Source organism: Rhinolophus sinicus, chromosome 17, assembly GCF_057876585.1.
Source record: "Rhinolophus sinicus isolate RSI-liver-muscle chromosome 17, RSI-T2T, whole genome shotgun sequence".
NCBI lineage: Eukaryota > Metazoa > Chordata > Mammalia > Chiroptera > Rhinolophidae > Rhinolophus > Rhinolophus sinicus.
This window is the reverse complement of record NC_142517.1, coordinates 1,753,899-1,764,842: the sequence shown is the minus strand read 5'-3', so window position 1 is coordinate 1,764,842 and position 10,944 is coordinate 1,753,899. Positions and strand designations below refer to the sequence as shown.

The window sequence follows — 10,944 nt, the reverse complement described above, 5'->3', positions numbered from 1 at the left end:
TGCCCCCGGGATCAGTCACCCTGTCACTAGCCTTGGTCTCACCTACTATGTGCAGGAGCTACGGGCACCAACAGCACTGACCCCCACAGTAGGGCCAGGTTCTTGTGCCCACCCGGCCGACTCTGAGCGCGATGAGATGGGCAGACCCCAGCCTGGAGGGAGGGCGTCAAGCCCCAGCGACTGTGCTGGGTGAGGAGGTTGACAGCCCCAACCTGGAACCCCTGGGATTTGCTGTGAATCTGTGTCTCCTCCTGAGACCAGTGCAGATGGGGGTGGGAGGCGAGAGTGACCTGGGAGGGCAAGGACCCACCCTCACACTGGACACTTTTCTGCAGTGGCCCTGGTGCCTTTGGAGTTTAGCAGTGTCCCCGCCTTCTGCCCATCGAAGGCCAATAGCAACCCACAGGGCAACTCAAATGTCTCCAGGTCTCGCTCAGTGTCCCCTGGGGGACAGAGATCCCCCCGGGGGAGAACTGACAGGGCGAGGCAGGGGCCCCAGACCTGCTATGAGGACGAGCTGAGCTGACCAAGCACTGGACAAAGCTTGCATCGTGTATTCTCTCACATCGAGTTTGCAGGACCCGAGGTCAAACAGAGGCATTCAGCCAGTCCACAGTCGGACTGCAGGGGGTGGGTGGTACCAGTGCAAGCTGAGGATGGGGATGCGTGCTGCCTCCCGGAGGCCAGGGAGGGGCTGCCACGCTGTGGCTGAGGGTCTGAGGGCCCAGCAGGCACCGCGCCTGGAGAGCATGGCCTCGGCCCTCGGCCCTCCCCTCGGGAGCCCCAGCTCCAGGTCAGCACAGTGGGAGGAGGGGCTGTGGGACGGCCTCCCCCAGCCCAGGGCAAATGCTAGACACAGGAGAGCCAGCCCCGGCCACCTCCCTGAGGACACTGGCGCCTGGTAGGAAAAGCTGCAACCAGACTCAGCCCCCACGTGGCTGCCCCATCCTGCCTGGGTGTGGCTGGGGGGCGGGAGGGGACCCTGAGCCCAGGCTCTCGGGCTCAGAGGATGGGCACTGCACCCTTCTCCCGCACCCCAGTGCTGCTTGGCTCCAGGTACCAGTTAGTGAGCCTTCTGTCCTTGTAGGGACGACCGATACGCGTCTTCTAATGCTTTCATGTTAAAAGTCTGTGTGGGCCCCTCATCACACTCAGCTGAAAGCCATCTGAGGGCTTTTGGCCGCAAAGACAAACGAACGATTTCTTGTACGAAGTGTGAACGTGCTTCACCATGGAGACTGGTGGTCACTTCTGCTCCAAGTCAGGGTCTGGGGCCCATCAGTGCCGAGTGACCATGGTGGAACCACAGGCCTGTTTTCCTGGGTGTGCACATCTGGGTTACCTGGCAGACTCCTTGGCAGAACCTTCTGAAAACACTGAACTACTCAATTCATCCCAGGCAACACCATGGAAACCGCCCAGGGAGGGCCAGGGCCACTGTCCATCTCCCATCACCGGGGGGTGGGGGGGCTGGAGGGCTCTGAGGAACCCGGCGTTTGAGTTGAGGTCTCCATCGGACTCTTCATCACACCATGCAGGTCCCCGGGGTGGCCAGGCAGGAGGTGCCATGCAGGGTGGCAAGGAGCTGCCCACCCTACACTCCAGGGAATCGCTGCGCCACGCCCCCGGAATGCCCTCTCCATCCACACCACGGCCCCATTTGAAGGACTTGGGTGCTCGCCTCTCCAAGCCCGTGTCCACTGGAAACGCGTGTTCTCCATTCCCAGCAGCACGCCTTCTCTCGAAACTCCACTGTGCTTCTGCAGGAGGGAAACCTAGCTTTTCACCACAACAGACAAGGCCGGGCTTCCTTCCCAGCCTTGTGAATGTGCCGGAGGAAAGCCAATCCTGGAGTCTTCCAGTGGTAACCATTTCCTGCATTTGGGTGCGTGCACACACAGACCCGTGCACAATCACGGGGACCCTCCAAAACCCGCGATGGACCTCCACCCAGCAGAGGTCGTGTCCGAAGAGTGTGGCCACCTTCACTCTGTGGCCAGCGCCCGCCCTCGGCTCTCAGAACACCTCGCCACAGCTGGTCTGGGTGCTGAGAAGAGCTGGGGGTGCTGGGGGAGGAGCCGTCTCCAGGCCCCTTTCTGCTGCGTGACTGGCAGCAAAGGTGGCACTCCCGCTCAGTTGGAGGCAGATGTGTCCCAGAACTGCTGGCCCTTTCAGGGCTTCACTCCAGGACCAGGGCAGCACCTGGCACATTCACCCGGGGGGAAGCCCCTGCATGTCCCCGACAGCCAGAGGCACATGTCCGTGAACACCTTGGTAATGTTGCAGGTGGGGACCGAGGGCCTCCCTTTGCTACCAGTCTGCCCAAGTCAGTTTTCAAGCTGCCGTGTGATGTCCCTGTTGGTGGCATCTTGCGGAAGCCCTGTCCACATCCTGGGTGGTCAGTTCTCGTCACGCATGGCCTTGGGAGGAAAGAAGGGAGGGGGATGTGAAACACTGTACCTGCACATCTCATTTTGGAGGCAAAGAGACTGATTTTCTCAAGACTCAGGATGGTGAAACAAAGGGTTTGAAGACAGCTGCCTGCAAACAGCTTCGTTTGGCTGAGACGAGGCAGGCCCAGGTTTTGGGGCCCCCGGAGTGCATCTCCTGCAGCCAGTCAAGCGACCTGTTACTCAGGTGGGCCCACTCACGGTGGCTGCTCTGGGCGCCAGGGTACACCCTCCCCCGGATGACCCCTTCCCATCAGTGGGGAAATGAGGCTCGGAGAGGTGCGGTCATTTGCCTAAAGTGTCACGTGAGGGCTGGCCTGACTGCAAAGCCCCTCACAGCCAGAGGCACGTGTCGGTGGGAAACTCGAGACTGTGGGGGAATGTTTTTCCCAAATTGAGAGGGGAATCACATGAAGCTTTGCTCACGAACCTGTGGGGTACTCCCCTTCCCCAGGGAACCCAGGGCGCTATTCTATTACGCAGGACTCAGTGTGAGGGGCCCCTGTGTGGGGGAGGCAGTGATGGACAGTGGGGGCTCGGTGGGGCCACAGTCATTGTCCTAGTCTCTCTGCTTCTGTGTGTGTTTGGAAAATTCCGTGAGCCAATGTCAGCAAGTATCCACACGGACAGAGCTACATGCCGGAGGTAGCCAATGGGAAGTGCCTTCACTGGGGGTTTCAGTGTCTCGGAAAATGGAAGCATTTCCGTCCTGGTCACCAAGTACAGCTCGTGCCAGATGGCAAGCACAGAGGAAGTGGCTGCCAAGCCGCCCAGGCCCAGGTGACCGACACACTTTGTCCCCGAGCCTCCTGCCCTCTTGGCAAACTCACCAGTGAGCTCCAGCTCCGGCCTTGCAGCTGGGCACCTGCTGGAACAAACCAGAAGCGCTCAGGGCAGGCGGCAAAGCGTGGGGAGGGGCCACTGTAAAGACCCCAGTGGCCTGAGTGCTCGGGGCGGGAACGCACTCATGGCGAGGGGCTCCCAGGCCACCCTGCTTCTGGGAAGACACTTTCTGGGAGGAAGTGTGGGGAGCGTGTGAGACGCCCTGTGCCCCCGACTCAGGCGCCCTCCGCAGCCTGGCCGACGGGCAGCAGGGCGTGGGGTTGGGCAGTGCTTCTGAGATGATGGACAACACACCGGAAACGCCAGGTGGCACGTGGGCACTTCTGCCAGGAAAGGCCCTGCTATGGGCACACTCCCTACCCTGGCTCACCTGGGGTGGGCACGTACTTTGCCCCCACCCTCTTGGGGGCCCAGGAAGACCCCCCGCTTCGTGGTTAGGTCCTGTGCCGACACCTGCCCACCTGGGGAAACTGCCTTGTGCCCAGGCTCTGGGCTTTTCTGCCCCCATGTGAGTTCTGCTACTTGTCAGTACTCGCTCAAAATCCAGGCTTTCGGGGTCCATCTATGAGTTGGGCAGGAATTCAACAGACAGCCTTGTTAGGACTGAAGGCAGTTTAGCTTCCCCAGAAATGAACTCCATCTGATTTGGAGTCTGTCCTTCCCGCCCCAGACCTGGGAGCCGGTATCGGGAAAGTGGAGCCCCAGCAGCCACACCGGGAGCTTCGGCAGAGCTGCAAGGCTATTAAAACCACACTTCAAACGAAACCAACTCTGCGCCGAGCATTTCAATATTTTGAGAAAGGCAAGAACACTCACTCCCACCAAGTAAACGCCGCCCACCCGCCCACACCGCCCGGTACCTGCGTACGTCCCGTGGCGTGGACACCTGCTCCTGCACACCCAGCCTGCGGCCACCGCCACAGCCACGCCCAGCACCGCAAGCCCGGCCACCACGGCTCGGGTCCGCCCCTCGGGGTTGTCACCTAAACCCTTGGTGATGCTGTCTTTGGTTCCCGATAATGTTTCTACGAGAAAGAGGAAAATAACCTGAGACTTACAGGGTAGGGAACAAAGGGGCCTTTTCGTCCTGAACAAGAAAGCACTACAGGGAGTATTACTTCCTAAGAGCTTCCCTGACGGCATTTTGTGATTTTTAAAATACAAGGCTGACGGAGAGGAAGGCTTTCTTCCAGGTGTCACTCCTCCCACCGCCTGTGACACGTGTGACACGCAGCCCGCCCTTTCTAAGGCCGCACCTGCAGAGGGGCGCAGCGGGAAGCACAGCTTCTTCCTGGCTTTTCACATCTAACTTAAAATAATTCTTTTCTAGCTTTTTTGCTGACTTTTAAAAAAAGATCGAGGCTAAATTCACATAACATGAAATTCACCATTTTAAAGTGGACAGTCCAGTGGCCTTCAGCACCGCCTCTGAGTGGTGCTGCCACCGCCAGGACCTCATCCAGGACTTGTCTGTCAGCACATAGGAAAGCCGTCCCCATGAGCAGCCCCCCCTGCCCCCCACATGCTGATCCAAAGGCTCTGAGCACCGGGGCTTTTGAGGCTCCCAGCTCATCCCACAGCGCAGCTGGGGTGACAGCACCACCCTGGGAGAACCTTCCGGTCTCCGCCGTCTGCTGCCCAGGCTGCTTGCCAGGGAGGTCGCTGGCCGGGAGGCAGTGGTCAGAGGCGGGCTTTTCGGTACAGTCCTGTCCTGGTCTGTTCAGACTCAGGGACCGTGACCACTGAGTCACATGGCTGCACCCTGATTTGGGGAAGGAGGGTGTCCAGTCATCCAGCAGGAGTCCCTGGCAGTCAGGGCCAGCGTCATGGCCTGTGACTGGGGCCTGTGCTTGGCGTCATGGTGTGCTGTCACCGTCCTGGTCTCTTCCAGGTCCTGAACAAGGAGCCCTGCACTTCTGTCCATTGTGCCCTGGGTCCCGTAGATTATGTCGTGGGCAGCCGTTTCCTGCAGCTGGCAGGGCCCACAGACCCCACATCTCAACACTGGTGACAGGGACACAGATAGCCCGTGGCCTCGCAAAGGAGTCACTAGTCTGTGCCCCTTCCACAGGGAGGCCCCCTATCGTGGGGGGCCCGGTCTTCTGAAGGGGCACATGCCCAAAGTGGGGGCCGTGCAGGCATGGGCTTCGACCCTGACGTTGTCGCGGCCTAGTCCTGGGGCTTCTGAAATGTCACACAACTTTTCAGAGCCTCAGTCCCTTGTGTGTGAAATGGGCCACCAAACTGACCCGTGAGTGAAGGTTAAGTCAGGTGGTGTGCTGAGCACCCAGCCCCCTGCCTGCCCCACAGAGGCAGTGATGTCATCGTCACACTGGACTGTCCTCTCCTCTCCCTTCTAGCAACCATTCTGATGCCGCTGACAGGTCACCTTGTAGGGACTGTCTTCTGCCTGAGAGGCTCTGCCAAGTCACCCCAGGCCCACAGCCTTGGGTCGGGGCAGCGGCCTTACCCGGCTCCGCCTGGCTGCTGACAGTCAGGTTCTGAAGCAGGAGCACGTTCTCGATGCAGCAGTCGATGTTCACGTTGGGCGCCCAGCGGATCCTCAGGACGCTGACCACGTCGTACAGGCCCCGCGCGTTCCGAGACACCGTGCTGTTCTGCAGCGCCTTGTCCAGCAGACTGTTATCCGTCTTGTTGATCCAGTACACGTTGGGCCAGGGGTAGCCGTCCGTGGATGTGCACGTGATGGTGAGCTCCTCGCCCTGGGGGCCGCTGCTGGGGGCGCTGACCACCGGCATGCTGTAGTTTGCTGCAAGGGAGGGGAAGGGCGGTGAGTGGCACGTGGTGCCCAGGGCCAGGCGATAGGAGGTCGTCCGTCGTGCCCCTGCCCTGGCAGGGAGGTTGGACTGGCGCTGCGGTCTGGGCAGCGGGCACTGGCCCTGTTCTGCCTAAGAGTTGCCCCCCCACTCACCCCCAATTGTGGGGGTTACTGAGCCCGGGGGCAGTGAGTGGCCCCACTCCCTGCTCCAAGGAGGCCGGCCTCATTTGAATCTAGTGACATGGAGAGCTTGCAATTCACCCCAAAGGGACACAGCATATCGCTGCACTAAACTGTGCCCTGAGCTACTTGGTTGACTTTGATTTTCTTCCTAAACTCTGATCTCTTTTAGTGCCTCATGGCATTCCCTCCTAATTTTATTTTTAAAACGTAATCTGAGTTGAGTCGGACAGTTCAAGGCAAAGAGCAAGATTAAAAGTGCTTCTGTGAACCTGGTGGTCAGCGTACGGGAACCTCGCTTATGAGTCGAATGGCTTTTCCACCAGTTCAGCTTCTTGCAGTTAAGCAGAAGCCCGCTAAATTGAGGCTGGGATTTCCTTCACGGGGAAAAACAGGTGAATGAGCCAGAAACCGTCTTGTTAATGCTTCCTCCAACCATAAGGCTGGGCTGAGGTCAGCTGTCAGGGTCACCGCGCTTACCTGCCACGTGCAGCGTCACCACAACATGCAAAATCTTAATAAGTTTCAAAAACACCAGGCAGTCGTACTTTGCTTCGTCTTGGGGGGTGACGTTGTACAGACGCAGAGAGAAGTCTCCCCGTTGCATGCTGTCCAGTGACACCTTGGCCCGGTCCTTGTACTGGTTATCGTGATGGCCCGTGGAGTTGTTCGTAGACAGGTAGTAAGTCACGATTGTTGGTTTGTCAGCAGCACTGATTTGCCAATAAACATAAAGGTCCTTTAAATCAAGACTATCTTCTTTGGTGTAAATGCATTTGAGTGTGACGTCACTGCCCACCATTGCTCTGACTTCTTCTTGCTGAATATCTGCAATGATCCAAAAAGTACAAAATTTGCCTCCTAGCCTGCAAAGTTCTTCTGGGAAGGTTGGGGGCAGCTTCTTGGTGGCAAGACTCAAACACCAGTTCTGACTCATTTCAGTAGAAGACTAATGTCTCCATACGATCCGTGCAGGAACGCAGTATTTTAACAATTCGGACATGTGCGGTAAGCTCCTATGATGTATTGTCTAGTGCTGGTTTCCTGTTAATATGTAAGCGGCTAACGCTGGGAGAAGTAGGGCCCGGGACACGGGACGCCCAGGACGCACTGCACTCTTTCTGCTACTTCTTGGGAGTTTATATTTAAATTGAAAAAGGTGTTTTGTTTTTTTTAAATGCAGACATTTACAAGAAAACATCAGTTTCTCAACAGCGTTATCCTGTGTCATGTGTCCAGAGTGGCTTTACCATCGGTACGCCCTCTCAGATGCCTGCAGTGAAAGTGGCCGTGGCCCCTGACCTGCCACCCTTGGGGCTGCAAGGCTCAGCTGGCCTCGGTCTCAGCTGTAGTATGCATCGCTGTTGCTTGCTCTTCTGGAAGCTGGTGGCTTTGGGGGCTCCCCAGGGCTGACTGGGGCAAAGGGACCGGAGAACAGCAAGCTCCCAGCTCATCTGGGACAGACGACTGGGAGGAAGTGTACGCCAGCTATCTTAACCCACGATCAAACAAGGATTACGGCCTCTGGTCAAGTGTCCCCTTTGTGACCTTCAGTCCCAACATGACCCAGGCTTGGGGGCTCAGCTCTGTCAGAGGGGCCCCTGGAAAAGGAAGAAGGGCTGTGGCGAGGACCCTGCTGACGCTGGCCTTTCACAGTGGCCCTCCCACAGCCCCCCTGGAGCTTACCAAGAGTATCGGCCAGCAGGCCACTGAACAGCAGGAGGAACGGTGCAGGGCTGGAAAGAAACCAGAAAGGCAGATGAGACCTGCTTCCTGCAGCCTTTCAGCTGGCACAGCGCAGGCTGCTTCCATGGGCAGGAGCCGGATAGGGTTACAACCAACACAGAAATGTGATTAGTCCCCAGCCAGCCATGCCCAGGGCTCCTGTGCTGATTCAGGGAGAGGAGCCAGGACCAGCCCCCCCCGGCCCACACACACACACAGCAAGTCCCGAGGGGCCTGCAGCCCCAGCACCCAGCCAGCTCCCAAGCCTGACAGGGTAGTGAGAGACACGCCAAGGCCACAGCCTGCGACCCTCAGTGGCCTAGCCATGCAGGGGATGGATTCCAAGAAACGGCATGAAATCAGAAAAAACACTTTCAGGGTATTTACAGCAAGAGCTTCATTTATATTTTGGGGAGACAGATATAAGATGCCCAGCGGCAGTCAGGGCTGCAGGACTACCCTCTGTATGAATCTGCTCGTTCTGAAACCAAATCCGGTGAATTCTCCCAGCCGGCGCGTGAAGCCCCCCTGTGCCCAAGACTCGGCTGGAGGCCTTTGCACCCTGCATGCTTCAGCCTAGCTAACCTCTCCTGCAGCCCTCCCAGAATGCCGTGTCCCTGAGCTCTGGACCCACAGAGACCCCTGCCTGGCCCGACAGCTGTCATCTGACTGCATGGAGGCACATTCCTTGCCACCAGGGACTCCCCCTCACCCCCCAGAGGCCACAGCCTGCAGGTAGGCCTGTCCTCTCCCACTGTCCCTGTTGGGGCCACATTCCTGTTTGTGGGGACAGCTGTGATAACCTGTCTCCAGTCCTGACCCCTCCAGCCAATCCCAAGCCACAGCAAGCTTCTAAAACACAAAGCTGCACAAACCGCTCTGTGGCCCCCATTTGTCTCCCATGGAGCCCACCCTGCTCAGGGTCCAGGGAACAAGTGCCTGTCAGGGCCTCCCCAAGACCTCTAGGCACACTCTGGGCTTTCGCAGGGGCTACAGTTTGCTCCCTCCTGGGGGCTGCCTGCCTGTGGGCCTCTCGGTACCCTCCCCCTTGCTCCTCCAACCCTGCTGTCAGACATTCCCCCGCCCACCCCCAGGCCCACAACCCCTGCCTGGGCCCCAGCCCACTCTTCCTGGGGTCAGACAGGACCACGGCTGGTGGCTGTGGCATTCTTGTACTTTTTTTTTTTCTCTTGAGGAAACAGAACCGTCTTAACCACCCACCTATATTTCTAACTGGGAAGACTGGGCCTAGGACCCAGGTGTGGGCAGGGTCTGGGGCTGTGTGGTGGGGACCAGGTTCCTCATCAGTTTATCAAGGGAGGCAAAGTCTGTTAACCCTACAACGTCTCTGAAGGTGGTATTTTGGCAAAAACCTAGGAGTAAAGTGGTCGTCCGCCCCTCAGGCTGGCGGGAGACGGGGGCGGGTGGGCTGGACCCACGCAACTCCACCTTCCCCAGTGTGGCTCTGCTGATGGGGGCGGGGGAAATCCCAGGGGTATGGGAGGGGGCGTGTCCTTAAACGGTGGGCACCAGCCAGCCTTTGAGGTACCTAAGTGTGCCCTTGGTACAGTGCCACCATATCCGTCATTCTTCCAACTCGGGGCACTCCCCTGGGGGCGGGGGCGTGGGGGCAAGTGGAGGAAGGGGTAGTGAGCGCGCTGGTCTTCTCCGCTTCCAGCTTCGCCCTTCCCTTCCCTTCGCAGGGACCCCGCCCCCAGGCACACCCACGCAGCGCCGCCCGCCCCGTCTGGCCCTCCCCGCGCCGCGCCTAGGCAGAGGCCCGCGGCCGGTAGGTCAGCGCGCCCCCGGCCCCGCCCCGAGCCGCCCCGCTTCCGGCGGCCGACCCTCCGCGCAGATCCCCGCCGCTGTGCGCGACGTGAGCAGGTCCCCGGCCGCAGCCGCCAGGCGCACTGGGTGCCACCTAGGACCCCACTCCCGTCTGTGGCGCCTCCACTCCTCCCCTGGCTCCCTCAGGGCCAGTCCCGCCGCCTTTCACCTTCTTAGCCTCATGGTGGTGGCGCAGACCTCGGAGCGCGGGAGACCTGGGGCCGCCGGAAACCTCGGAGCGCGAGAGCCCAGCTCCAACTGCGCGCCCGCCGCCCCTCTGAGGCTTTAAGTGTGAATGGCGTCGCGGGGCTGTGAGCGGACTCCGGTTCCCGCCCACGCCCCGCCCCTGTCCCCACCCCCCACCCCCAGCCGCGGGCGGGGCGCCTCCGAAGCGCAGCCTGCAGCAGCCTCCGGAAAGGTTGGCCCTTCCTTGGCGGGTGCCAGTCGGGCCCAGACGGGCGCAGAGCCGCGGGTCTGGGTGCTGTAGGTGTGCCGGAAAGCGGGGAGGGGTGTGGTATCAGAGAGGAGGGCGTCCAGGGGCGCTGCGGGGGGGCTGGCGGGGCTGGAGTGGCCGTGGGAGGCTAATCGCACCCCAGTGTCGCCCAGAAAGTCGCTCCCCCAAAGCGCCCGGCTCCTGCCCGCTGCGCCCTCGGGCCCCTGCGGCCCAGTGTCCCTGCCCTAGGCTCCCTCCCTCCCTCCCTCCCTCCCTCGGGACCTCCAGCTCTTCCTAGTGAAGGATCCACGGCTCTTGAGGAACGAATGAATGAATGGAAGGAAGGAGGGGAGGCAGGCAGGCTCCACTGTACAGTGCAGCCCTAGGTCTCCCCCTCCTGCCCCCCAGCTTTGCTCTCCGATACAGTGTGGATCCGATACAATGTCCGCAGCAAATTGGCGTCTTACAGGCTCCGCGAAGCCCGCCGCGTGGAAACCATTTCATTTTTGCTGGGCGGGAGAGACCTGGCATTCTCGCTTTCTGGTCTAGGAAGCGCTACGCAGAGCCGCGGAGCGCGCTTTAAGGCGCCGTTTGCTCCCTTCCTCCACCCCGCCCAGCCCTCTCCGCGGGGCGCAGCTGAGTCAGTTCTCCCCTCCCTGCCTGCACCCACCGGGGTCGTGCCGAGGAGGTGAGGGAGGTGGGGCCAC

General features: G+C 60.0%; 1 protein-coding gene across 3 annotated transcripts; it reads right to left on the bottom strand.

Annotated features, from left to right (window-relative positions):
- Window positions 1-538: 538 nt before the first annotated feature.
- On the bottom strand, window positions 539-10,126 carry ICOSLG (inducible T cell costimulator ligand). Of its 3 annotated transcripts, none has more exons than XM_019745771.3 (7): window positions 9,974-10,126; window positions 7,939-7,988; window positions 6,733-7,080; window positions 5,764-6,063; window positions 4,154-4,318; window positions 3,281-3,315; window positions 539-2,420 (listed from the first exon to the last, which is right to left on the bottom strand). In XM_019745771.3, the coding sequence occupies exons 1-7, from the start codon at window positions 9,985-9,987 to the stop codon at window positions 2,400-2,402; spliced, it is 933 nt and encodes a 310-aa protein (XP_019601330.3). In that variant the 5' UTR covers window positions 9,988-10,126; the 3' UTR covers window positions 539-2,399. The 3 variants fall into 3 exon arrangements, with proteins under 3 accessions (XP_019601330.3, XP_019601331.3, XP_019601329.3); XM_019745770.3 differs by having other exon boundaries at window positions 2,258-2,420; window positions 3,281-3,318; XM_019745772.3 differs by lacking the exon at window positions 3,281-3,315.
- Window positions 10,127-10,944: the final 818 nt, after the last annotated feature.